Raw genomic sequence first — 24,457 nt, 5'->3', positions numbered from 1 at the left:
AGTCTCAGAGAGTTCACGGGATGGGTCCAAGGTCACCGCCGAAGGCCACAATCCCCCCCCACCCCCCCCACCCCCCCACAGTGCAGAAGCTTCTGGCATGGGCCACACGTTCCATCCTGCTTGGGACGCGACCTCTCACGCGAGACCTCACTTAACCGGAACAAGAGCGCTGTGTGGCTCACAGGCAGGGATCGGGGAGGTGATGTCACCTGTCCCAGGTGCCGTGGCCGCTGGGGTCAGGTAACCCGTCGGGGTCGTAAGTGGTGCTCAGAGCGTGTACCGAGTGCCGCGGTTCGACAGTGACAGTGGTCATGGAGCTCGCAAGGCCCGGGCCGCTCTCACCTGACATTTGTCCAGTAACTTTACTGATATTGCCCCCGCTTTACAGATGTGGAGATAGAGGGTCTAGTCCAAGGTCACCGAGCGTGTTAGTGGCAGAGGCAGGTGAATCCAGGCCCGGAGCATATTGACCGTGTTCCCACTGCGCTGAGCGTTGTACGGATTGCCCCCTCCTCCCTGCAGCCGGGTGAGATAGGCCCTGTGCCCATTTCACGGGCCAGGACACTGAGGTTCCGAGTGGCCAGGCAGGTGCTCAAGGTCACACAGCGAGTCAGGGACAGTTGGGATTTGAGGACAGTAGGGTGATGCACAGATGCTGCCTCCAGAGCTGGGGTGGGGGCACCCACAGTCACAGTAGGCATATCCGCCCTCTTGGCATCCCGGGAGCCGCGTGCATGGAAGGGACCGGAGGAGGGAAGGCATGAGTCTGATTACAGTTCTGTGGCCCTTGGATCACTTTTCGGTGGCGGCTGGCACGGGCCGCTTTCTCTCCCGGGGCTGGCTCCAGGTCACAGCTCGGTCCGAGAGCCCCTGTGGAGGCCCACGCGGGGCCCACCATCCTGACTCGCTGCGTTCTGCGAGGTCTGCCCTGGGGCCCACAGTCACGGAGAGCACCGGATGCAAACCTCTCTTTTTCCTCTCTCTCTCTCTCTCTCTCTCTCTCAATCTTGGCTGGGGGGTGGGGGAGAGCGTGGGGGTGGCTGGTGCTCTGCAGTCCAGCTGCCGCTTCCTGGCTCCTGGAAGCTGGGGGTGGCGAGCGGGGACTGGAGATGGGCAACCCCATGATGCCTCCCTGTGCAGCTCGGACAGCGCAGTAAACTGGCCCTGGCTTCAGGCGAGAGGAGGAAAGGGCTGTGAGCCTCCGAGGGAGGAGGCTGGACGGGGCTCATCGAGAGCTGCTGGGGATGCAGGGAAGGGTGTGTACGGGGCAGAGCAGGGCAGGTGCCTGGGTGGAGAAACCTCTCCCAGTTCGCGGTAGAGAGCGGAGGGAAGACGAGCCGGGAGACCCTCTGGGGGCCATTGCAGGGGCAGGAGGGGGGAGGCTGGCGGGGTCAGGGCTGAGATGCGAGATGCATTTCCTTGAAGGCCTGCCGCTGCTCCTTCCTGACCCGCCTCGTCTCTCCCCTCGCTCTGCCCATGGCGGAAACCGAGCGCACTCCTCGGCCACCGTGTCGGGGGTTAGCCCTGGCACCCACTGGCTGGGTGGCCTTTGGCCGACGAGCTTCACTTCTCTGGCCCGGAGTTACTGTCTTTCCCTCCTGGGGCTGCTCTCAGGATTATTCACGGGCCATTTCTCTCAAAGTCCTCGCACCGAGATGTCCAACAAAGGGTGGCTGTTCACATTCTTTTTGTGACACACCTGTGGGCGAAATGGTGACTTGTCCTCACCGGGCAGGTGTGTCCGCGCGCATCTGGCTGCGCTGCTGACGCTTTGCTTCCCTGTTTCCCGGACCAGGTGGTTGTGAAAACGAAGACCGAGTACGAGCCTGACCGCAAGAAGGGCAAAGCGCGCCCTCCCAAGATAGCGGAGTTCACCGTCAGCATCACTGAGGGGGTCACCGAGAGGTTCAAGGTGAGCGGCCCTGGATGGGAAAGATGCTGCTTTGGTGTCCAGGGCGTCGGGGGGGCGGGGGGGTGCCACGCTGGCCCCTGGAGTGACGGGAACAGGGCCCACCCCAGCTGTGCAAAACCCGCCCCGTGCCTTTGCAAATTCCTTCTTTATTTCCTTCATCTTCCAAAAGGACCACACATAACTTGGCGGGGGCTGTTTTTGTGTTTAAAAAATTTTTAATTTTAATTTAGTATTTTTTAAAATTCCGGCACAATGAGCATGCAGTGTTACGCGATTTTCGGGGGCACAGTATAGCGATTGAACGGTTCTGTCCATTTCCCAGTGCTCGCCCCGGTTCGCACGCTCTTCATCCCCTTCGCCGACTTCACCCCTCCCCCCGCCCCCCCCCCGGGTTCTAGAGAACAAGCCGCCCAGTTTGTTCTCTAGAGTGAAGAGTCTCACTTAGTGGGAAAACCCACCCCCAAAACTTTCTCTTAGACAACGGTTACGGGCAGGTGAACAGTCACTTTACCAGACTTTCCGAAGGAAGCAGGCTCACACAGAGGTAAGGCGGCCCACTTATTACCTGCAAGACCCGGTTCGGGGCCGCCTCCTTGTTCCAGCTGAGCTCAGGGAGCCTCCCCAGAGGTCAGGACTATCCGGACAACCCATCTTGCAGACGGGGAAGTTGAGGTGCAGAGAAGTCACGGCCGTCCAGGCTCCCGGGGCCTGTGCTCGGCCTCCACCCTTCAGCAGCCCTGGCGTGATGTGGAGGTGCGGCGCTTGGCTGGCCGGTGCCCTGTGCCCGGGCCCCTGGGGGCACTCATTCGTGGTCGGGGAGGCCTTGCTCTGGACGGCTCTCCAGGGAGGAAGAGCTGCTGAAAGGGGCAGGGTTCCAGCCAGGCCAGGGGTGGAGCTGTCCCCAGCGTCAGGTGGCCTCGGAGGGTGGAGACAGCTGCGTTGGTTGAGGAGCAAGTCAGGATGCTGATCTTCTGGAAACTTGGTCTTTGAGAAACGCGGGGGACGAGAAAACAGTGGCCCTCACTCACCCAGATTCAAAGGGGTGATTTGAGAGACCTTGCGGAGTGGCCGTGGCTGCCTCTCTGGTGGCTGTGTGTGTGGCTGTGTGAGCAGCTTGCGGGTGTCTGGGTGCACAGACGCTGGGACCCCCGACCCCTGCAGTCCCCCAAAGCACCTGTGCACTCAGCGTCCCGTTCGTGTCATGAAAACCCTGGGCACTGGTTACTAGCTGCAAGTGAAGCTCACAGAGCTGAGGTGACTTCGTGGGCCAAGTAGGGAGGCCCAGAGTGTGCCGTGACTCTGAATCCCTCCTTGGCATCGCTCCAGCCTGCCCCACGGGCTGGAGAAACACGGTGCAGGGCCTGCCGGGCCGGCGGACCCCTCTGAGCCGCCATCTTTTGTGTCTGCGGGGTGTTCACCCGTGTGACTTATCTGCCCCGAGAGGCGGGCACGTCTGGTAGAACCCCCTTTCTAGCGGCAGGATTGAGGTGCAGAGAGTCTGGGGTTCCTGCTGCTGGTATGAGGATGGTGTACGGGCTGAGATGCTCCTCGGGTGGCTCCTGGCTGGGCAGTCTGTATGTGTCATTAAGTTCACGGCCAGGACCAGATTGGATTGACCCAAGATCAATCCGTCTTCCGCTCTGACCAGCCGGCTTCGCGTGTCTTCTCTGCGGCTGCTCGGATGACCTGCATTCCCCGTGCCCTGGGGATCACCTCCTGGCTGAGGCAGAAGTGACCTCAATTTCAAGGTCATCCTAGCCATCATTCTGATGGCTGACACCATCTGGGTTTCTCATGCCTGATTTGACCTTTGCCCTTCTCAGCCCTGGCATTTTAGGTCCCCCCAGAGTGGGGTGCTACCTTTCATCCTTTGGGGTCCATTGTGTGCCAGGCTCTGTCCCCCAGCTCCGGTGTCCTTCGTTTGTGTTTTTCCCGCACGCTCACCTGTTACGGGTCCCCAGGGCGCCCGCTGAAGGCATGGGGGACGCACATTGGCCACCAGGGCTCTCGGCAGCATTGGTGTGGTTACCTGGCTCCAGGTGCCCAGAAGCCGAGGGCTCAGAACATCTGAGCCCGTCCCTGTGGACGGGGCTGTGGTGGCAGAACCCTGCCTCACCTCTGCCCCCACCTCGTGGGGGATGTCCAAGAAGGTGATATATACAGTAGGCGCTCAGTAGGGCACTGCATCACAGTGAGCCCATTCCCTAGTCTTATAACTGAAACCTTCCGGGCACGTTCATATGCTTAGCCTCCGTGGCCTCCTTAGTGTTCACAACCACGCTGAAGGGGGCGGCGCGGAGGCTTTAGAGTCCCAGGTGGTCTCGAGGGGCTGGGGGGCTTCTGATTGGTCCGAGCCTCCGAGGCCAGTGCCTTTCCACCCCCGCTTCCCCCGGCCTGCCACACACACCTCCGCACAGGCCCGCCTTCCAGCTCCTTCCAGGGCCAGCTCAGCCACCAACTCCTCCACGAAGCCTCCGGGGATTGACCTCACCCTCCTGGGGCCTCTGATGTCCTTTGTTAGGAGCAGTAACAGGATGAAAACCGGGAGTGCTCCCATGAGCCAGACACCGGGTCAAGCTCATGAGACTTCCCAGCTCACTTAATCCTTGTAAAAAACCTCGTGAAGTGTGCCCTGTCGTCCCCGTTGCACAGTGGAGGGGAAACTGAGGCAGAGAGCTTGGCCAGGGGCAGCCTGCACCTGGCTGTGACACCCGAGGTGATGTGGCTTCCCCCCTGGGAAACATGTTTACATGGGCAGCTCCCCTCTCCAGGCAGCCCATGTTGCTGCTGTTTCCATTTTTTTTTTTTTTAGAGATTTTATTTATTTATCTTAGAGAGGGGGTGGGGCAGAGAGAAAGAATTCCAAGCAGATTCTGTGCTGAGCATGGAGCCTGACCTGGGAGCTCGATCTCACAACCTGAGCCAAAATCAGGAGTCGCCCGCTCAACCGACTGAACCCCCCAGTGGCCCCTGGACTACTGTGCATCTAAGAATCCTTTGCCTTTGTTGATTTGAAGCCCCTCCTGGTGAACCTCTGCCTGGGGCCCTCCATCTGTCTCCTGAGCCACACAGAACACAAGTCAGCCTCCTTCCCAGCAGCCACGTACTTGAGTCTTCTCCGGCGTAAGCCTCACTTTCCTCTGGTCTCTTCCTTCATGTCACAGCATCCGGGCTCCCCCTGTGAGGGGCCCAGGCTTCTCTTCAGGTGTGACCAGGAGTCCTGGTGAGGTCCGGTGGGGCGGCCTCTCTCTGCCAGCCAGGATAAGAGCCTGTCCTCTCTGGGGACGTCCAGGCACCTCCAGCTTGATGAGTCACTGGGTGACTAGCCGTGCTGCTGGCCTGGAGTACGTGGTGACTTGGGGAGGCTTCCAGGGTCTGCCTGGGGGACCCTCGCTTGTCGAAGAAGGCAGCTCCCAATAGAGCCCTCTCTCTAGGCCACGTGTGGGTGTAAGCCCTTTCCAGGTGTTAACTCACCAGTTCCCCGCCCGGATGGGCAGACGACCCCCAAGGTCACAGTCAGTGGCAGAGCGTGAGCTGAACAGGGTGGCCTGGCCCACTTGACTGGGATGCCCGTGGGCCAGACTCACACAGCTGAATGCCCCGCGTTCTGTGGACACGTCAGGCTTTTGTGCCAACACCCTTCTGAGCGGGGAAGGAGATGTACCTGGTTCCCCATGCACCTGCCGCGGGGTCTGTGCCTGAGAGGCGGCCCCCAGAGCACTGTTCCTCTAAGTGTGGGACCGCTAGCACCGAAATCACCAGAAGTTTGATTTTTTTAATTTTTTTTTAAGATTTATTTATTTATTTGAGAGAGAGAATGAGATAGAGAGAGAGAACATGAGAGGGGGGAGGGTCAGAGGGAGAAGCAGACTCCCTGCTGAGCAGGGAGCCCGATGCGGGACTCGATCCCGGGACTCCAGGACCATGGCCTGAGCCGAAGGCAGTCGCTTAACCGACTGAGCCACCCAGGCGCCCAGAAGTTTGATTTTTAACAGAGGAACCCAGGACCCTGGGAACGCGCACTGTGATGAGCTCTCCAGGTGATATACTGAGTTTGTGGATAGAGGTGCATCCTAGCGCAGGGGCAGGGCAGGCTCAGGAGGGCTGATGCCTTTTGGAAATGCCAAGGGCGTTCACCCTTCTGGAATGTTCTCCCAGCCTTTTATCGCCCAATTATGTGTCTGGCATCTTTGAATGGAGCACCCAATAGGGCATGTTTGTCCTGTGCGGCAGTAGCCGGCTGAGGGCTGGGGAGCGAACCTGTGACGGGAGGCGGGGGGGGGGGGGGGTGGAGGGGGGAGATCTGCCTCCCCCGAGGCCGCACTGGGGGCTCCGTCACAGCTTTGGTCTGGCCAGAACCTCTTCCGGGCAGCTTCCATGTGACGCCCAGCCCGGCCGTTCCTCGGCCCTTCTCATTTCTGTGCGTGAACTGCAGGGATGAAGCCGTCTCTTTCTGGCTGTTGAAGCAACAAGTAAATAACGCGTCCCCCTTTGTCTCTAATTTGTGCACTTCAGGAGCAAGGAGTTGGCTGCTTTGCATCTCCTCTTTATATACCTTTGGATGGCATCCTTGAGATGAGATGTCTTTTTGGATGTTACTTTACGGTTATCGCTCGGGGATGAATCTCTTGGCTCTGAGGTTGCTAGGCTGGTTGCTAGGTAACCGCTGATGGGGAGAGGGTTTTGTAAGACTCCGCCACACTGGGATTGCTGGATGAATCACCCAGCAGCGTCAGAAGCCGAGGCTTCCGAAGAGCTTAGTGTCAACGAGGAAAAAGTGCTCGTTTAATTAATTGGAGGTGGATTTATGCTGAGAATCAACACAGGTTGAGATGTTTCTCAAACTGAGTAAACCTAAACATTCTTCCAGTGGCGCGGTCCCGCTCCCCCCGCTCCGGGGCAGAGCGGAGTGTCAGGGTGTGGCTGGGGCTGCTGCTGAGGGTGCCCTCCCATCGCAGAAGCTGGAGGGGCCATAATTAGGCAGATTAAAGGAAGGCTCCAGCAGGTTCTGCCTTGTGGCTGCCCTGATGGAGAGCTGTTGAAGTGTCCGAGATCCACACACCTTCTTTCTGTGAGTTACAAGGTTTCGGGTGAGCGAACCGCTCGCCCTCCGCCTGGTGCCACAATACCCTCAGGGCTCTGGGAGGGTCTGAGCGCCTTTCGTGGTCCGCAGGGAGCTGGGAGGATGTCCTGGAAGGAGAGTTTGTCTGAATGGCCCCCGGGGTTGGCAGTCGGGGCTGCCGCGGGGCTGTCCCTTAGCATCCTGTCACAAATGATTCTGTGGGCGGTTTGTATCTTTTTCTCACATCCTTAATGACCTTGAGCTTCCTGTGCACCCGTCTGTTTTCCACACTCTCCAGTAATCCCCCGGTGTGTTTCAAGATGCACTTGTTAAATATTTATGAATGGCAACACCATTTCCTTGGCATTTGGCAGTGAGGGAGGTCTTCGTGCACGGCACTGGGGACCCGAGGATGGCCTGTGGACACCCCCGTAGCCGTCCGCTGACTACCCTGCCGGCCTCGGTCACCAGGTTCTACGGTCGCAGGGCTAACGGTTTTCTGGCCCAGCTGTAGAGTGGGGGCCTCATCCAGCATCCGGTAATAAGCTGGTTGAGTCATCTTGGGAGAAGGGGTGCCTGTGTGTTCACTTTTTTGTGGGTCACCTAAAATATTTAGTGTTGCACATGCTTGAAGATGTCAGGATGCATCCTGTTTCTCCCAAGGTTTTTTGTTTGTTTGGTTGGTTGGTTGGTTTTGTTTTTTTTTTTACTGCATTACTCAGCAGAAAACACGTTTCCTTCCCCCCCCCCCCCTGAGGTGCGGAGGGCAGAGGGAGCGGAGCGGAGGAGGAGTGAGGAGGACTAACCTAGCCATCGACCCAGTGCACGCTCAGGCTCCGAGCCGCATGAGTGTTACTCTTTCCGTATTGGTAACAGTCTTGAAGGTTGATCTTGCTGGCTTGACTTTGGAGGTGGGGAATCAAGGTTAGAGAGGCTAAGGAGCGGACTCCAGGTCAGCCAGCTAACCAGGGGTGGAAGTGGGATTCAGACTCACATCCACCTGACACCCCGAAGCCCACCGAGCTCTGTCTTCCACATCAGCTGCTGCGCAGGCCCCATGGGACAGCTCTTCCCTGCCTTAGACGTCCCGGCTGGGCAGTGACCCCCCCCCTGCCCAGAGGCCCCCGGCAGGAGGAGAAGCCCCAGGCCAGGAGGAGCAGATGACCACAAGCAGACTCAAATGGCGCTCGAGCCCCTTGTCTGTAAAGTGGGGGTGTCGTCAGTTCTCCATCGGCATGGAGAGAACCAGCGCGTGTGGACCAGGGCCTCGTAGGCTGAGTGGCTATGTGCCCTGTGGCCCGGACTGGGGCACTCTGGAGAGGGGCAGTGGGCACTGCGCACTTGGGATGCGAGGGCAGGCACCACCAGCCAGGACTGTCCTAATAAGCATCTAGGAGAAATGGTCCCCTCCTTATAAACTCCTTATATAGTTTCGCACCCCGCACCGCCCCCCAAGGCCCATATTCTATACGCATCCCTTCCTGGCTGTTCTTTCCAGAAAACGTCCCTCTTGCCTCCGGGGCGGGACTGCCGGGGCTCGGACTCCCCGTCTCCCCAGGACCCCTGCCCTCCCCGACCTGTGCCTCCCATGCCTCACCTGTGTCGCCTCTCTCCCCTCGCCCAGTTTTCCTTAGTGTGGTAAAATATACATCACATACTGTTCAGCATTTTAAAGTGTTCAACTCAGTGACATTTAGTCCCTCTGACGTGTCGTCCAACCCTCACCACTGTCGAGTTCCAGACCATTTCATCCCCCCAAGAAGAGACCCCTTACCCATCAGCAGTCACCCCGTTTCCTCCTCCCGCCAACCCCCAGCGGCTGCCCCCCGCCCCCGCCAACACCGGTCGTTCTCGGCCTCTTTAACTATAGGCAGCCTAGTGGGTGCGCGGTAGTGTCTCATCGTGGTTTTGATTTGCGTTGCCCTAGTGCCTGATGACGTGGGTCATCTGCCCCTGTGCCCCGTTGGCCATCTGTGTGTCTTTGGAGAGATGTCTCTTCAAGTCCTTTCCCATCTTTAATTGGCTTGTTTTTGTGTTGTTCAGTTGTACTCTGGATACGACGTTCTTGTCAGACACATCATTTGCAGATATTGGCTACCGGTCGGTGGGCTGCCTTTTCAGTTTTCTGCTCGTGTTCTTTGCACACAATTTTTAAATTTTGAAGTACAATTTATTTTTCTCCTTCATTTCTTGTGTATTTGATGGCAGATCTAAGACACCACTGCCAAGTCTAAGGTCATGAAGATTTGCTTTTGTTTTGTTCTAAGAGTTTTATGGCTTTAGCTTTTATATTTAGCCTTTATTCCATTTTGAGTTAATTTTCGTATCTGGTGTGAGGTAAGTGTCGAGCTGTTTCTGCGTGTAGATAGCCAGTTGTCCCAGCACCATCTGTTGAAGAGACTTCTTGCCCCATTGAATGGTCTTGGCGACTTGATGAAAAACAAAAACAGTTGATCGTGGACATTGTGGGTTTTATTTCTGGACTCTGTTCTGTTCCACTTACATGGGGATTCTTACACCAGTACCACACCGTTTTAATTATCGCAGCTTTGCGCTAAGTTTTGAAATTGGGAACGATGAATCCTTTGACCTGTTCTTTGTTTCCAAGATGCCTTTGGCTCTTCGGGATCCCTTGCAATTCCATTTCTGCAAAAGAAGGCTGTTGGGTTTCTGCTAGGGATTGCACTGAGTCTGCAGATCACTCTGGAAGTATTCTCGTCTTCACAATATGAAGTCTTGCACTCTGTGAACACAGGATGTCTTTCCATTTATTTGGGTCTCTTCTCATCTCCCCTAGCAATGTTTTCTAGTTCGCAGCGTTCGAGGCCCTTCCCTCTTTGCTGGAGGCCATGAGCTCCAGCAGTACCAGCTCTACCTGACACCGTGGCCCCTGTGGCTCACACGGGATCTTGTGTCAGGCTGCAGCTGGTGCCAGGATCTCGGGACGTGCCTATTCTCCTCCTTCGTTTGAAATCCCAGTGTTTCTGAGGTCGTGGTGTTTGATGTGTTAATAAATAAGCATATATATGGAAACCCTGCCCTGAGCTCTCCCCTGAGCCCTGTTGCTGTCACACACTGCGCCTTCCAGGCCACCGCCCCCGGCAGCAGGGCCCGGGCTACCACGCGCCACCGTGGGGCACAGTGGCCGGGGGAAGCGCAGAGCGTACAACCCCTGCGTGGTCACTGTAGCGCCTTCCTGGTGTCTCCGGCTCCAGAGCCCTTCTTGACAGCTCCACAAAGTGACGCAAGTCTTGGGACTACGTGGAACTTGCTTTCTCTCCCGCGCCCCTCACGCACACACACCTCAGTCAGTGGCACACATTGTCCTCCAGCCAACTGGCAACGCCTCCACGGGCTGTGAGAAATGGGGACTTGCCACCAAGGGGCAGCTGCCTCCCGAGTTCTGCAGTGCCCAGGAGCTGCCTGGCTTCCTCCTTCTTGATGGGGCACACAAGGACCTGTGTCCGCTGGCTCATGTCACCTCCCGCAGGACATGTGATGCCCCAGCCACATTAGCTGGACACACCATATTCCTTGACACCTCCGGGCTTTGGCACAGCCTTCTTCCTCGGGGAACACCCCTCCTGCCCCGACGAGCGGCTCCTCCAAGACCCAGACGTCCCCCCACCCCCGCCCAACCCAAGTCCTGGCCAGCACAGTAGAGGGTCTGCCAGCACCCCACCCAGCTCTGTGGAGGAGCTGTGACGAGTTAACACCTTGCAGCAGAGACCAGGGCTGATGCTGTGTGGCCAAGGACAGGCCAAGGTGGCCACTGTCTTGTCTGGAGGACGTGCACCAGCCACTGGGGAGTCCACAGATGGAAGAAGGCAGGGCCCCGGGCCCAGAGGCACTTTTGGCTTTTCTGTCTTTGTGGGCCCCTTCCCCCTTAAAAAAAAAAAAGGGCAAAAGAAAGGACATTATCTTATGGCTGCCTTGGCCTGAAGAAGACTACCATCCAGACTGCATTCATGATTATTATATAATTATTTCCAGTTTTCAACAAAATTAAAAACCATTTTTGTGGGTCGCTGAAAGCATCACAGGCCCCAGCAGTGGGCCTCGTGTGCCCAGTAGAGGCAGTGGCCCTGCGTCTAAGGAGGTGCCCTTCTCCAGGCCAGCCCCCCCGCCCCCGCCTCTGTCCCTGGCCTCCAGGCCCACTGCCACCCCCGGGAGCACAGTGGGGGCAGGCCCTGGCTGTCAACCCAGGCTCTCCAGGCCTCCAGGAGCCCACGGAGGGCAAAGCAGGCCTGGGTCCCGCCTCCTTCCTGTGCGTGATCGTTGGCTTCATAAAAGCCAGACAGACTGGCACCCCTGCAAACTGAATTTATGTTCCATTTGATGCGGGGACACTCTGGGTTGGCTCCAGGTACCCGAGGGCGGCTCGGTAAGTGCTCACAGAGAAGATGGAGCTGGGCGGCCTGCCAACTGGATCCAGTCCCCACCCCCCTCCCTCCCTCCCTCAGTGGGCACTGGGGAGATGGGCTCCAGAGGAGGCAGACTAGCTCCGTGGGGCATCTGTAACCAAGTACCACCAACTCAGTGGCTCAGAACAACACACATTCATTCTGTTACAGTTCTGGGGCTTCTGAAGCCTTCAATCAGTGTCACTGGGCAACGTCCAGGTGTTGGCAGGTGCTCCTCTGAGGGCTTCAGGGGAGGATCCGTGTCCCGGCCTTTCTCAGCTTCCAGGCCCACGGTCCCCACATTCCTTGGCTCGTGGCCCCTTCCTCCACCTGCAGCCCAGCGTCCTCCAGTCTCCACTGTGTCTCCTCTGCCTCCCTCCTGTCAGGACCCCTGGGATTTCACTTGGGCCCACCTGGATAATCCAGGAGAGCTTCCCCATCTCTAGACCTGGATTTAATTCATCAGCAGAGTCGCTTTTTTTTTTTTTTTAATATTTATTTATTTGACAGAGAGAGACACAGCGAGAGAGGGAACACAAGCAGGGGGAGTGGGAGGGAGAAGCAGTCTTCCCGCTGAGCCGGGAGCCCTGACGCGGGCCTCGATCCCAGGACCCTGGGATCACGACCTGAGCTGAAGGCAGACGCTTAATGACTGAGCCACCCAGGCGCCCCTGCAGAGTCACTTTTTGCATATAAGGCAATGTGCACAGGTTCCCGGGGTTAGGACCCAGATGTCTTTAGGGGACACCGCTCAGCCAACCCAGCTCGCTTGCCTCATGCTGGTCACCCGTGTTGGCTGAGCCTCAGTGTCCCTGAGGGTAAAATGCAGTCAGGAGGATTACCTTCGGGTGCTGTCATGAGTACATGAGCTTTACTGAAGCTGCCTGCTGCAGCACAGACCCTGGTGGAAGTCTCTGGAGCTACTCTTAGTAGGGTATTTTGGCATAAGGGAGCCAAGGCTGGGGCGGGAGCTCAGTAGCCCCCAGGTTCCAGGAATTCCGTGCCGAAGGGGATCCTCTCTTTACCCCACGGTCCTCAGCTCCGGTTGTGTACAGAAAGCGTCTGCAAAGTTCTAAGTAATACCAGGGCCAGCATTCTGCCGGTGCTCTGGGTGGGGTCCCCTTGTTGGGATCCTTGGGGGCTCCTGTGATTCTCACACACAGCCGGGGTGGAGCCCGTGCGTTCAGGCTGGGTCACTGCATGTGGCTCTTCTTGCGGGTGCCCCTGGGCTCTTAGCGCCACCTGGGTGTCTTGTTGGCACAACTTGAAGGTGCTGTCTTTTCAGGGACTGGGCCTCCATCACCTCTAAAGGAAGGTGCTGAATGTGGTGGTCTCCAAGCATCCTCAGGCTCCAGGACTGACATTGTGCGGGAATGGGCTTCCCACTGTGTAGGGAGGGCTCACTCACTCTATGCTCCTGGGTGTCCAGCATGGGTCTCCTGGGCTCCCTGCTGTAAACTCGGGTGCTGGGCTGGCATGCCCCTTTCCTGGCAGAGAGGGACCCAGAAGTCAGGGGCGGATGCCCTTTCCAGAGCCGCTGTGTGTGGGGGCCGAGCAGGCCTGGGAACCCAGGGCTCTTGACACGTGTTGGGCAGTGAGTGGCCAGTTTGTTCTTCCAGTCAGAGTATTTTGGAACTGGTTGAAAGATGGGGCCGCTGGTGGTGGGGGCTCTCCAGGATGCTTCTAGTCAGGCCGTGTCGACGTTAGAGAAAGCCTCAAGAATGCTTCTGAGAAAGAGGTATGTTTGGCTAGGTAATTTCACACTTTTTTTTCTGGAATATTCTTAGTTGTCTCATGGGAGAGGGGGAGGTTTGTGAAACTCTCCAAGTTGGGACACCCTTCGATTTCACTTGAAACGCTGGGAAATAGTCCGTGCATGCACTATTGGTGTTGGGAGAGGCTAGGATGTTCCAGAGCCTTCCTGGAGGCAGCGGGCCTGGCCAGGGTGTTGAAGGGTGAGGAGGAGAGAAGGTGGTGTGGTCTGGCATGCTGGGGAAGGACAGGGATGATAGCAGACAGAGAACACCGTGGGGGAGGCGAACCAGCGTGAGCCTCCCCAGAAGGGCTCTGGCTTATGGGGCTGCATGAGTTCGCTCAGGGTCGTCGTAACCCAGTGTACCACTGGGGCCTTCACCAGCAGAAACGGGACAGTCTCGCAGTTCTGGAGGTCAGAAGGCCCGTCCACGTGTGGGTGGGCGGGGCTGTGCTCCCTCTAAACCTGCAGGGGAGTCCTTCCTTGCCTCTTCCTCCTTTCTGGTGGCAGCTGGTGACCCTGGCATTCCTTGGCTCAACCCTCCATCTTCACGAGGTTCTCCCTGGGGGTCTCTGTGTCCAAATTTCCCCTTTTTATAAGGACCCAGTCGCACTGGATTAGGGCCCACCCTGATGACCTCAATTTAATCACATCTGCAAAGACCCTATTTCCAAATAAGGTCACATTCAAAGGGTCCAAGGTACAAGGCTTCCATATTTTGGGGATGGGGAGAAACAATTTAACCCATAAAGGGCCTGGCACGTGAGGCTGGCATCTCCTCAAACCCTTGATCCCTGGTCATTCTCCTGATGAACGTGCATGAGCACGAGGCTTTTCTTCTCCAGAGATGACACAGGCAGGCGATCTGCTTAGGCACACAGTTGGCAGGTGGTAGAGCTGGGATCCAATTGGGGATCTTTCTGGAAAGGCCCATGGCGCTCTCCTCAGGCCATGATAACCCACAGGGGTGCACTCTGCCACATGGTGAATAGGAAACCCACATTTCTCTTCCTACTGTGGGGCACTTCCCAGGCCTGTGCAGACTCTGGGCCCAGGAGAGGCTCAGGGTTTGCAGAGGTGTGGGGGTGGGAAATGGGGACAGCCTGCAGGGGAAGGGTTTTGCCACACCAGGCACCCCCTCCTGACTGTCTGTGGATGTCTTTCTTTGCCCCTCTCCCTTGACTATTGCAGGAACTGTCACGGTCTCTTTTCTTGGTTCTGTGAGCTCCTCGGTCATCGGGCCTGGGGAATCCCGGATGAAAGGCCCAGGCCAGGTTCCAGGAGGAGGGCCCCAGAGAAAGTGGTTCCTCGCAGCCCCGCCGAGAGATGGGGCTTATTTTTAAACCTAAACAGATGGGGCGCTGGGAACCCAACACAGGCGTGGCTTCCAAATTCAAGGGACAGGTTTAAGAATGCCCTAGGATGTGAGATTGTGTGTGTGTGTGCGCGCGCGCGTGTGTGTGTGTGTGTGTGTGTTTTAATTGAGGATTGTTTGACATATACCGTTATAGTAATTTCAACTGTGTAACACAAACACTCACTATAAAAATGGGATTGTTTGTTTTTTTGCCATTGAGTTGTAGCAGTGCCTTATGTATTCTGGACCTTAACCCCCCTTATCTGCTACATGTGACTTGTAAATATTTTCTCCCCCTCGGGAGGCCGGCTTTTCCATTTTGTTGATGGTTTCCTTTGCTGTTCCACTTTTAGTTTGATGCCCCACTTGTCTATTTTTGCATGTGTTGCCTTTGTTCTTGGTGTCAGATTTAAAAAAATCATCGCCAAGACTGATATCAAGGAGCTTAACTCTGTTTTCTTCTAGGCGTTTTATAGTTTCAGGTCCTGTGTTTAAGTCTTTAATTGCTTTTGAGTTAGTTTTTGTATATAGTGTAAGAAGGTGGTCCAGTTTCATTCTTTTGCATGTAGCTGTCCAGTTTTCCCAGTAGCAGTTACTGAAGACACTGTCCTTCCCCGTGCATATTCTTGGCTCCTTTGTCATAAATTAATGGACCGTGTATGTGTAGGGTCATGTCTGGGGTCTGTATTCTAATTTTCTGTCAGTACCACACTGTTTTGATTGCTTTTGTTTTGTGATATAGTTTGAAATCAGGGAACACGATACCTCCAGATTTGTTCTTCTTTCTCAAGATGATTGCTTTGGCTATTTGGGGTCTTTTGTGGTTCCATACAGATTTGAGGATTGTTTCATTTCTGTGAAAAATGCCATTGGAATTTCAATAGGGATTGCATTCTACCTGTAGATTGCTTTGGGCAGAACGGACATTTAAACAATATTAGTTCTTTCAAACCATGAACACGGAATATCTTTCCATTATTTGTGTCATCTTCAAGTTTTCTTATCAGCGTCTTAGAGTTTTCAGTGTACAGGTCTTTCACCTCCTTGGTTAAACCTGTTCATTGATACTCTTTTAGATGCAATTACAGATGGGATTTTTTTTTTTTAATTTTATTTAAGAGAGAGCATAGAGTGAGAGAGCATGAGCTGGGGGAGTGGGAGAGGGAGAAGCGGGCTTCCCACTGAGCAGGGAGCCTGACCCGGGGCTCGATCCCAGGACCCTGGGATCATGACCTGAGCCGAAGGCAGACACTTAACCACCTGAGCCACCCAGGCGCCCCAGATGGGACTGCTTTCTTATTTTGTCTTTTTGATGGTTTGCTATTATGTATAGAAACACTGCATATTTTTGTGTATTGGTTTTGTGTCCTACAACTTTGTCGAATTTGTTGATTGGTTCTGAGAGTTATTTGGTAGAATCATTAGGGTTTTCTATATGTAATATCATGTCATCCTGCAAATAGTGACAGTTTTACTTCTTCCTTTCCAATGTGGAAATGCCCTGGCTTGGACTTCAGTATATGGTGAACAGAAGTGGCGTGAGTGGGCATCCTTGTCTTGTTCCCGATCTTAAGAGGGAAAGCTCTCAGCTTTTCACCATTACTATGTTAGCTGTGGGCTTGTCCTAGATGGGCCTTTATTATGTTGAAGCATGTTCCCTCTATACCGTGTTGAGAGTTTTTATCATAAATGGATGTTGAATTTTGTCAAACGCTTTTCCGGCATCTCTTGAAGATGGTCACGTGTTTTTATCCTTCATTTTATTCGTGTGATGTATCACATTGATTTGCGGGTGTTGAACCATCCTTGCATCCCTGGAATGAATCCTGTTTTATTATGGTGTATGATCCTTTTAATGTATTATTGAATCCAGTTTGCTAATATTTCACTGAGGAGATAACAGTCTAGCAGGGCTTCTGAACCTACTGCGTGGCATGGGCCTCTTTTGGGCATGTTTTCAAATGCCTAAAGTACAAAGGGTTGTGAGGCATGTGGGCTGGCTCAGTCATTAAACGTCCTACTCCTGGTCTCAGCTCAGGTCTTGATCTCAGGATCGTGAGTTCAAGCCCCATGTTGGTGGAGCCTACTTGAAAAAAAATACAAAGGGTTCTGAAGGAAACTAGTTATATTAAATACAGCTCTTCCCACAGACCACCCTGCCTGGGTGAGGCAGCCTTGCTGCCCTGGACGGTGCAGAGCCCTTGAAGCTTGCTGCCCCCAGGGGCTGCGAGCGGGTAGCTGGGTCCTCGGCAGGCAGATCTGGGGTGAATCTGGGGAGGAGGCTGGGGTAGGACAGGGCAGTGGGCATGAGGGAGGCTACGTGGCCTGGGTGAGAGCCCAGCTTTGCATCTGCTGGCCGTGTGACCCGAGTGAGGGCGGGAGCGACAGGGGGTGGCTCCTGCGGCAACAAGGGCCAACGCTTCCTTCCCGGCGTGCACTGTGCCCGGGCGCTGTCGTCAGCCCTTCCCCCGGCCCTGGGAGCTGGGTCCTCCTGTTGCCCCTGGCAGGCAGGGGCCTGACCCAGAGGAGCTGAGCCGCTTGCGCAGAGCTGCCCATCCCAGGTGTCAGCCCCAGCGAGGCTGCTGCTCGCGTTGGAAAGCGTGAGGGTCCCAGCTGCTGCGTCTGTGGCCGTGTGGCCCTGGGGCTGCCGCCCCCTTGCCTGTCCTGCACATTTGACCTCCTTCAGCTCCATGCTCAGCCACCCCTGCCGTCCCCCCGGGCTTTCTCGGGTCTGTGGTGGTGTTCTTGCTGTAGCCGCCACCGAAACCCTGTGGTGCCTTTCCTGTGGGCACTTTGGGCCCCAAAGTATCGGTGACTTCATCCAGTGTCTGTGTGTCGGGCATGGGCTCCATCTGCAGTATAGACCGTCCAGGCCGACTGCAGTTTCTCTGGCCCTAGAGAGGGTGACGGCCCTGACGGTCCAGGTGACGGTGTCCCCAGGTCACAGGAAGGGAAGAGGGGGGTGGAGGACAGAGATGGTGAGGGGGATGGGGGGGACTTAGGGACGGGGGGGGAGGGCCTCATGGGGGGTGACGCAGAGGCTTCTTGTGTGCTTGGGGCCTCAGGGACAGGGGTCGCCCCGGCCCAGCGAGCGCGAGCTGGGGAGGGGTGGGCATGCAAGAGGGAGCGTCTGGGTGCTCGTGGGCCCCGGGGTGTGAGGGTCACCTGGAGTGGGCCAGAAAGGGACGGCGCTCTAGGTCGGGCCGGCCCCAGCCCTGGTGCCTGGCTGGGGCTCCCCACCGCCCCCCACAGGCCTGGGGAGGACCCTGCAGGCTGGTGGCGAAGAGCCTGGGAAACGGGAGTCCCTGTCGTTCTCTGTGGGCATCTGCCCAGTTCCTGCCGCCCTCGTACCCCCACAGCACCTGCGAGGTGGGGAAGTGTCTTCTTGTGTCACGGGTGAGGGGGCCGGGGGCCAGAGAGGCGTGCCTGAGGCGGGTGGAGGGGGACGCCCGGGCGGGCATCTGTCCACCTGTCCCCCTGGGGGGCATTCCTCACACCCATATTGTCATGGGGCCCAGCGCTGCTCTGTTCTTTCACAGGTGGAGAGGCTGTACAGTAACGGAGGCCCCGCGGGGTCGGGGGACACGTGCCCAGGGCTCCTGAGGCCAGGGCATGGCTCGGGGCACTGTCGCTGGGGGCTTGCCCCCAGCCTCTTCTGCAGCCCCCCCCGGAGGTGGCGGGGTTCCGCCCAGGCTTGGCAGGGGAAGGAGCTGGTGGGGCCCCCGGGAGGGCCGGGGCTGGAGGAGTCGCTGACCTTGATGGAGCCCCTGCCCCATGCCGGCACCCAGGGCTGCACAGCCTCTGAATCCGCCCCCCTTCAGGAGCCTGAAAGCTGTGTCTGCTCACGGGGTCGGGAGGCTCACACTCCCCCAACCTGGGCTGCCGAGGCTTTGCACGGCCTTTTAAGCCTCCGGCCATGCCCTGCCCCTGCGTGGGGGGTGGGGGTGGGGGGCGCTCTCCCAGCAGCCAAGCGAGCACCCTCATTTTGTCCCCGCGCTCCGCAGCCCCTGGCCGTGCAGGATCTCCCACCTCCGTGCCCGCTGTCCTGTCTCGCACCCACCCGCACATGTCGGCTGAGCACACACTATGTGCCGGCCGGCTTGGCATACAGCAGTGACCGTGGGGACTGCCCTCTGGCGGGGGCACACAACTGAGCACGCGGGAGACTTGAGGGCAGAGGTGACGAGAGCCCCAGAGATTCTGGCCTTCCCGCTTCGCTGGTCCCGGCCCAGCAGCAGGGCTGGTGCCCCCGGGGCGGGAGACATCTGGAATGGCTGATGAGCCGGTGGCTGGTGCGTCACCGCAGTCCCTGGCAGCAGGCGGAAAGGCAACCCACAGGCCGGCTCCACTATGCTTCCCAGTGTCCATGACGCTCGGTCGTGCCTGCACCCCCAGCTCCCCACGCAGGGCCATTTACCCGAGAGAGAGCTTGTGACGTGGTGAGAAGGTTGTCCCGCTGACCGCTCGTCCCTGGAGCCTCCTGGGGCTCCGCTGGGGCTCCGACCACAGACGGGCTCTGCGGACGCTCTCTGGCTGGCCGCCCCCGCACGCGGTCTTCGCAGCCCCCTGACAGCCCCGCTCTGCCCGCAGGTGTCCGTGCTGGTCGTCTTCGCCCTGGCCTTCCTCACCTGTGTCGTCTTCCTGGTCGTCTACAAGGTGTACAAGTATGACCGTGCCTGCCCCGATGGCTTCGTCCTCAAGGTAAGGCACCCCAGGAGGGGCCCAGGGCTCTGGCCAGGCTCCCCCGCCCCGCCCCCGCCCCCCAGGGGACCCTTGTGGGAGGGAGCAGGGAAGGGAGGCGGGGGGGGGGACAGGGGGAGATGGCGAGGCGACCCTGTAGCAAGGAGGCTCCTGGGAACTGACCTAACCCCGGGGGAGCAGAGACCCAGAGGGGGGAAGGGCTTGCGCGAGGGGGGCTGGGGGCAGGGCTGGGCACACGCCCCCCCCGGCCGCCCCCTCGGCTGAGCCCTCCGCACGCGTGCAGATGCATGCCGTGCTCCGACGCCTCCGTGTTCCAGAAGGGCTGCCAAGTGGCACCCAAGCCGACCGGGAGCAAGAGAACTAAGGACCAAAACAAGGGGGAGGCGACGAGGGGGAAGAGGTGAAGCACCAGGAAGTGAAGCGGACTCACTGTGGACCTGCTCCCATCTCCCCCACACTCGGTTCCGAACTCCCCGCAGCCAGGGTGAAGAGGGAAAAAGATCAGGGGCAGGATGTGGCATTGCTGAAATTAAAGCAGGAGGAGCCCACGCCGAGCGCACACGCGGAGGGGCTTGGTTTGTCGGCTGCCACCCGGTGACTTTGCTTTAGGGTTTGGCGGCGCGAGGGACACAGGACCCTCGCACGAGTTAGCAGGCAAAGCCAGAATTCATGTTGCCTTCCAGCCCTCCCTCTGCTCGGCAGGTATGTGTGTGGCCTGCCGTGCGGCGGCTACGGCCGCTATTACTCCGGCCAGGACCCATCAGCTGAAGAGCCCCACCTTTGGGACGCTCCCTGCTATTCTCAAAAGAAACGTGAAGTCAGTCGTACACCGAGTGAGGTCATAAGCACTGGAAAACAGGAGGGCAAAGCAGGTTCTAGAAGGACGGTCACGTTTGAGCAACGCTCATAGGAGGCCAGTGAGAGAGCTGTGCGGGGACCTGGGGGACACCCCCTCGTCTTCACCGAACCCATCCACCCTCCGGATGGGCTGGGAGAGGTTATGGTCTGCTTGGAAGCTCAGGAGGCACCACGGTTTAAAGGAGGCCAACCCAGAGGGCCTGGGGGCTTCGAGGAGGGGAGGGCTGCCCTTGACCAAGCAAGCCCATTCGCTGACACTGGAGGCTGGCAGGGCCAACCGAGGCGGGCTCGGGGAGCAGTGGCGCCGCAGGCGACCGCAGGGCGGGGCAGGTCTGGTCGGCCTGGAGGACTGGGGGCAGTTGGACGTGAGCCAGACTCTGCAGACGTCACGGGCCAGGCAACGGCCGCCAGGGGAGGAAGTGATGGGTCGGCCACTCGGTGGCCCTGGGAGGCTGGAGGTTTGGTGTGATGGCCCAGGAGGCTGCCATAGGGAGCCTGGGGAGAGACAAGGGTCTGGCCTGCTCAGGGTGCTGGGGACGGAGAGAGGACACCCACATGACTGGGGGGAGGGATGCAGGGGAGGACCTGGTCCAGAGCCCCGTGACGCAGAGGGGCTGATGTCATGGAGAGGAAGCAAAGCAGACGCAGGAGCGGTGCCCCGATGGGAACCGGGTGTGCAGAAGATAGCCTCCTGGGGCCTGGACAGACTGCTCACAAACCACTGGGGCGAGCAGCTCCATCAGGAGGACCCGGGGTTTGCTTCTGGGCCGGGGCAGGCTGCCTGCGTGGAGGAGGGGGCCAGGCTAAAACTACCCGGCCTGCAAGGCCAATTCTGCTAGAAAACCTGGTCCGGGCAGGTGGAGTCCGAGAGAGGAAGCCCTTGCAGGGCAGAGGGCAGGTCTCTGTGTTCAGAAGGCTCTACGGCTGAGCTTGGGGCCCAGCCAGCCTTGGGAATTTGGGAGTCCAGTGATCTTCTGTAGCTGCGTCTCTTGGGACTTCGGCATTGTCCACTGGCCTTTCCGTCTAATTGGGGGCAGGTGGCCTCCCTGGAAACCATGGCTGGGAGGACTGGGGAGCTCCCAGTCTGTGCCTGAAAGCCCTCGGCTAAAGCTGGAGGTGGTGCAGGTCCCACGCAGACCCCGACAGCTTACAGAGGCTTTTGCACTAGTATTTGTGAATGCTCCCAAAAGCCTTCTGTAGATACTGTCAGATCCCCACTTTACCCGTGGGAAGACGCAGTACAGACGCAACCATCATTGTGTCCAAGGTCACGCCTTGCGGTATGACTTGAGTATTTAGCAAGCATGCATTAAGTGCCGCTATGCTGTCCCCGGCTGGGTGCTGGGCTCCCAGCGCCGGACAGGAGTCAAGGCCCTACCCTTGGGGCCTGTGTTCTAGTGGAGGAGACAAGCGGCAAGTAGACAGGCAGATGCCCAGATGGTGTGGACACTGCTGAGTGCCAGGCAGAGAAGAAACCAGGGTGACTGTGAGAGCCTGGGGTCACCTCTTCCGGGTCATCTGGGGGTGCAGACTGAATGAGGAGTCAGTTTAGCAAGCGGGTGGTCTGGGCATGCATGCATGGACTGAGGACCCAGCTGACCCCCAGAGCCAGAGAGGGGCCCCGTGGGAAGGGCGGATGGACCCAGGTGCCACAGAGGTCCTGGCGTGAGCCCGAGGGCAGGCGTGCGCCCGTGACTGCGCTGTGGGTAAGAGGGGGCGCGGGCCGCCCCGACCGGGAGTGTCACTGGGGGATTTAGGAGGGCAGGTTCGGGCTGGGGAGGATGCGACGTTTCTGCCTTTGTCCTGAAACCGTGCAGTAATTATAGGAGTCTTACGGAGAGGTTTTGAGTGTAATGGGAAATTACCCAAACCCTACGTTTTTTGACATTTGGGTATTCCTCGTAGACTGTCAGCAGACACACGCCTTCTCCCCAGGGATCTCGTGCACGAGGCACACTTACTAGCGCTGGCTGCGGGCCAGGGGCTGCTGGGAACCCGCCTGCCTGGGTTACCTCCCTGGGCCCCGAGGGAGTGAGCGGCGGATAGGTCTGGTGACCTCCCCACACTCGCCTACAGAGGGGCACGGGGCTGTGATTTCTGGCCTGAGAGGGGCGGGGTCAGACCTCCCTGGGAGCCCCCGGTCCCCAGAGGGCAGGGGGAGGTATTCCCTCGGGTCTGGAGGCCCCATCGTGGCCTGGCGTGGTGTCTCGCGCTGCCCAGCGCCTTGCAGGACCCTATGCTGGCGAGCGGAGGAGGGCAGGACAGCGCGAAGGGCAGGTGGCCGCGCTGGCAGGGGAGCAGGTGGCCGCCTTCCTGGACGGGGCCTGCAGCTTCCTGACGCCCAAAGATGGCAGGGTTCGAGCTGCTGATGAGATGCAGGCGTCCCCTGGGTGGTGCCCCTACAGCTTCTGATCTTTCCCGTCCGCTGTGTGAGCCTGGACGCACTGTGGCTTCTTACCTGACTGTTGTGTTTGGCATCCCTGGGGCCTGGCATGGGGCTGGCACGAACGGCTTCTGAACATGCTGGGCAGCCCGCCCGTGGGAGTGCCGCTCCCCAGCCACGCCTGGTCACTTCACGCTGACACTCCCGAGGCCGGTATCCCGGGAGAACCCTCCAAGGGGAGAGGGACCTCCATCATGAGAGGCCTCCACGTCTGAGTGCACGGGAGCTTTTCCGTGACTGGGGTGTCATGCCTTGTGTCTTGCCACACATCACGTGCTCAGCTCTGTGTCCCTGCTTTTGACCCCAGGCAGATGCCAGGCTACGTGGACCCACACGCTGGGGAGCCCTCCGGGTTCAGAAGAGGACAACAGTCTGTTGCCCGAGAGGATGTCACGTAGGCCATGGTGCTCACCTGGTTTGGGTCACAGCAGCCCTGCCAGGCAGGCCTTGCAGTGCCCCCCACCCCCCGAGCACTGCCAGAGGAGCACCATGGCCCTGGCCTGCGAGGGTGCTGAAGGCTGAGCTGGTCATGTGCGCTGGGAACTGAGAGCTGCACCTGGCTCCTGGGGCCTGCGTGCTGGGGCCTGCGTGCTGAGGCCTGCGTGCGCCGGGCCGGCTCGCTGGCTGGATCCGAGCCTGTCAGTGCCCTGGGCAAACAGTGGTTCTGCCCCAGAGGCCCCAGGGCGGGGCTCACTGCCTCTGCTTCTCACTGTCTTGTGTTTGAGTGGGTCATCTGCTGGTGGCTTCGCACGGTGACAGTGTGGGGGGCGGGTGGTTCTGGGCGCTCCCACCGGGAAGCCCAGACTGGAGAGTTACCTCCCCTCCCTGGGTCTCCTTGGCCGTCTATAAAAGCAGACTGCTGGAAGCTTCCTCACAGCGAGAGAACGTGCGTGGAAAGCACCTGGCAAACTGTCAGGGACGGAGAGAAGGTCAGGAGGAGAACAGTGTGGCAGGCAAAACCCCAGTCCCGTTTTCTTCTGCCAGGGAAATGGCAGGTGGGCCTCGAATCTACAGGAAGACCTCAAGGAGCAGCCCCCCTGACCCGCCTTTAGCTTTCAGAGATTGAGCAAAAAAAGCTGGGCCCCGGCCGGGGCGAGGCTCCTGGAGGAGATACCCCGGCCGCATCCCGGGCTGGCCCTGAGGTCTCCCAGGGCCCACGTCCACGGCGCAGCAGCTGTGGCCGGCCATCCTAGCGGTGGCCCACGGTGCCCAGAGATGCGGTCCTAAGAGGTCCTGTCATGTTGTCCACATGGTGCCTGCCCCGGGCGGGTAAGTGGACACTCTGAGCGGCTGGGTTTCTTGCTAAGCCCTGGGAGTTGGTCAGAGTGCCCTGGGCGGCGCTTGGGCTACAGGTCCCAGCTGTGCGTGTACCAGCAGGGTGACCACAGCCAAGACAGACGGCACTCAGTGTGCCGAGCCTCAGAATCATCTGGGCTGTTGAAGTATACGGATTGCTCCTGCACAGATGTGCCGAGTCAGACCCCTCAGGGTGGGCGGAGAATCCGGGCTGTGAAGCTCTTCCTGGTGACCGTGGAGGTGGCCGAGGCCAGGCACCGGTCTTAGCTGCGGTCTCCCTTCGTTGTCTGATGGTGAGGCTGGCGTTCGTGCGTTGCTTTGGTTGCTTAGACACAGGAAACGGGGCTTCCACGAGATGGAAGGGCGACCTCTGTCCCGTTAAGGCTCCAGCGGGAAGGCGGCAGGGCTCTGTGAGGTCACCCTGGAGCCCCGAGTCTGTCGTCTGCTGCCCTGCCAGCCCCCAGGGTATCACCCTTCCCTGTGCAGTCAGCCAGCCGGGGAAGGGCCGCGGGAGAGAGCGGACAGACCACTCCTGTCCCACCGGCCAGAAGTTAGCCCCATGGCCTCACCTGGCTGCCAGGAGCGCTGGGCGCCAGTGCCTGCCTAGCCCTGGGGGGTGGCTAGGGGAGCCGATCACGGCCGCACCCCCTCCCCTGTGGGCTTGCTGAGCCC

At 58.6% G+C, this 24,457-nt stretch overlaps 1 protein-coding gene across 1 annotated transcript in view; it reads left to right on the top strand.

Moving 5' to 3' along the window:
* Positions 1 to 24,457, top strand: part of NSG1 (neuronal vesicle trafficking associated 1) — a 29,199-nt gene that overhangs the window by 2,406 nt on the left and 2,336 nt on the right. The window contains exons 3-4 of the mRNA XM_025887813.2: positions 1,796 to 1,912; positions 19,078 to 19,188. Of these exons, the coding sequence (XP_025743598.1) occupies positions 1,796 to 1,912; positions 19,078 to 19,188 (228 nt within the window). The remainder of the gene's footprint in view (positions 1 to 1,795; positions 1,913 to 19,077; positions 19,189 to 24,457) is intronic.

Source organism: Callorhinus ursinus, unplaced genomic scaffold (assembly GCF_003265705.2).
Source record: "Callorhinus ursinus isolate GAN/ISIS: 27379988/994484 unplaced genomic scaffold, GSC_fseal_2.0 scaffold4, whole genome shotgun sequence".
In the NCBI taxonomy this organism is placed as follows: domain Eukaryota; kingdom Metazoa; phylum Chordata; class Mammalia; order Carnivora; family Otariidae; genus Callorhinus; species Callorhinus ursinus.
This window is presented reverse-complemented; position numbering and strand designations above follow the sequence as displayed.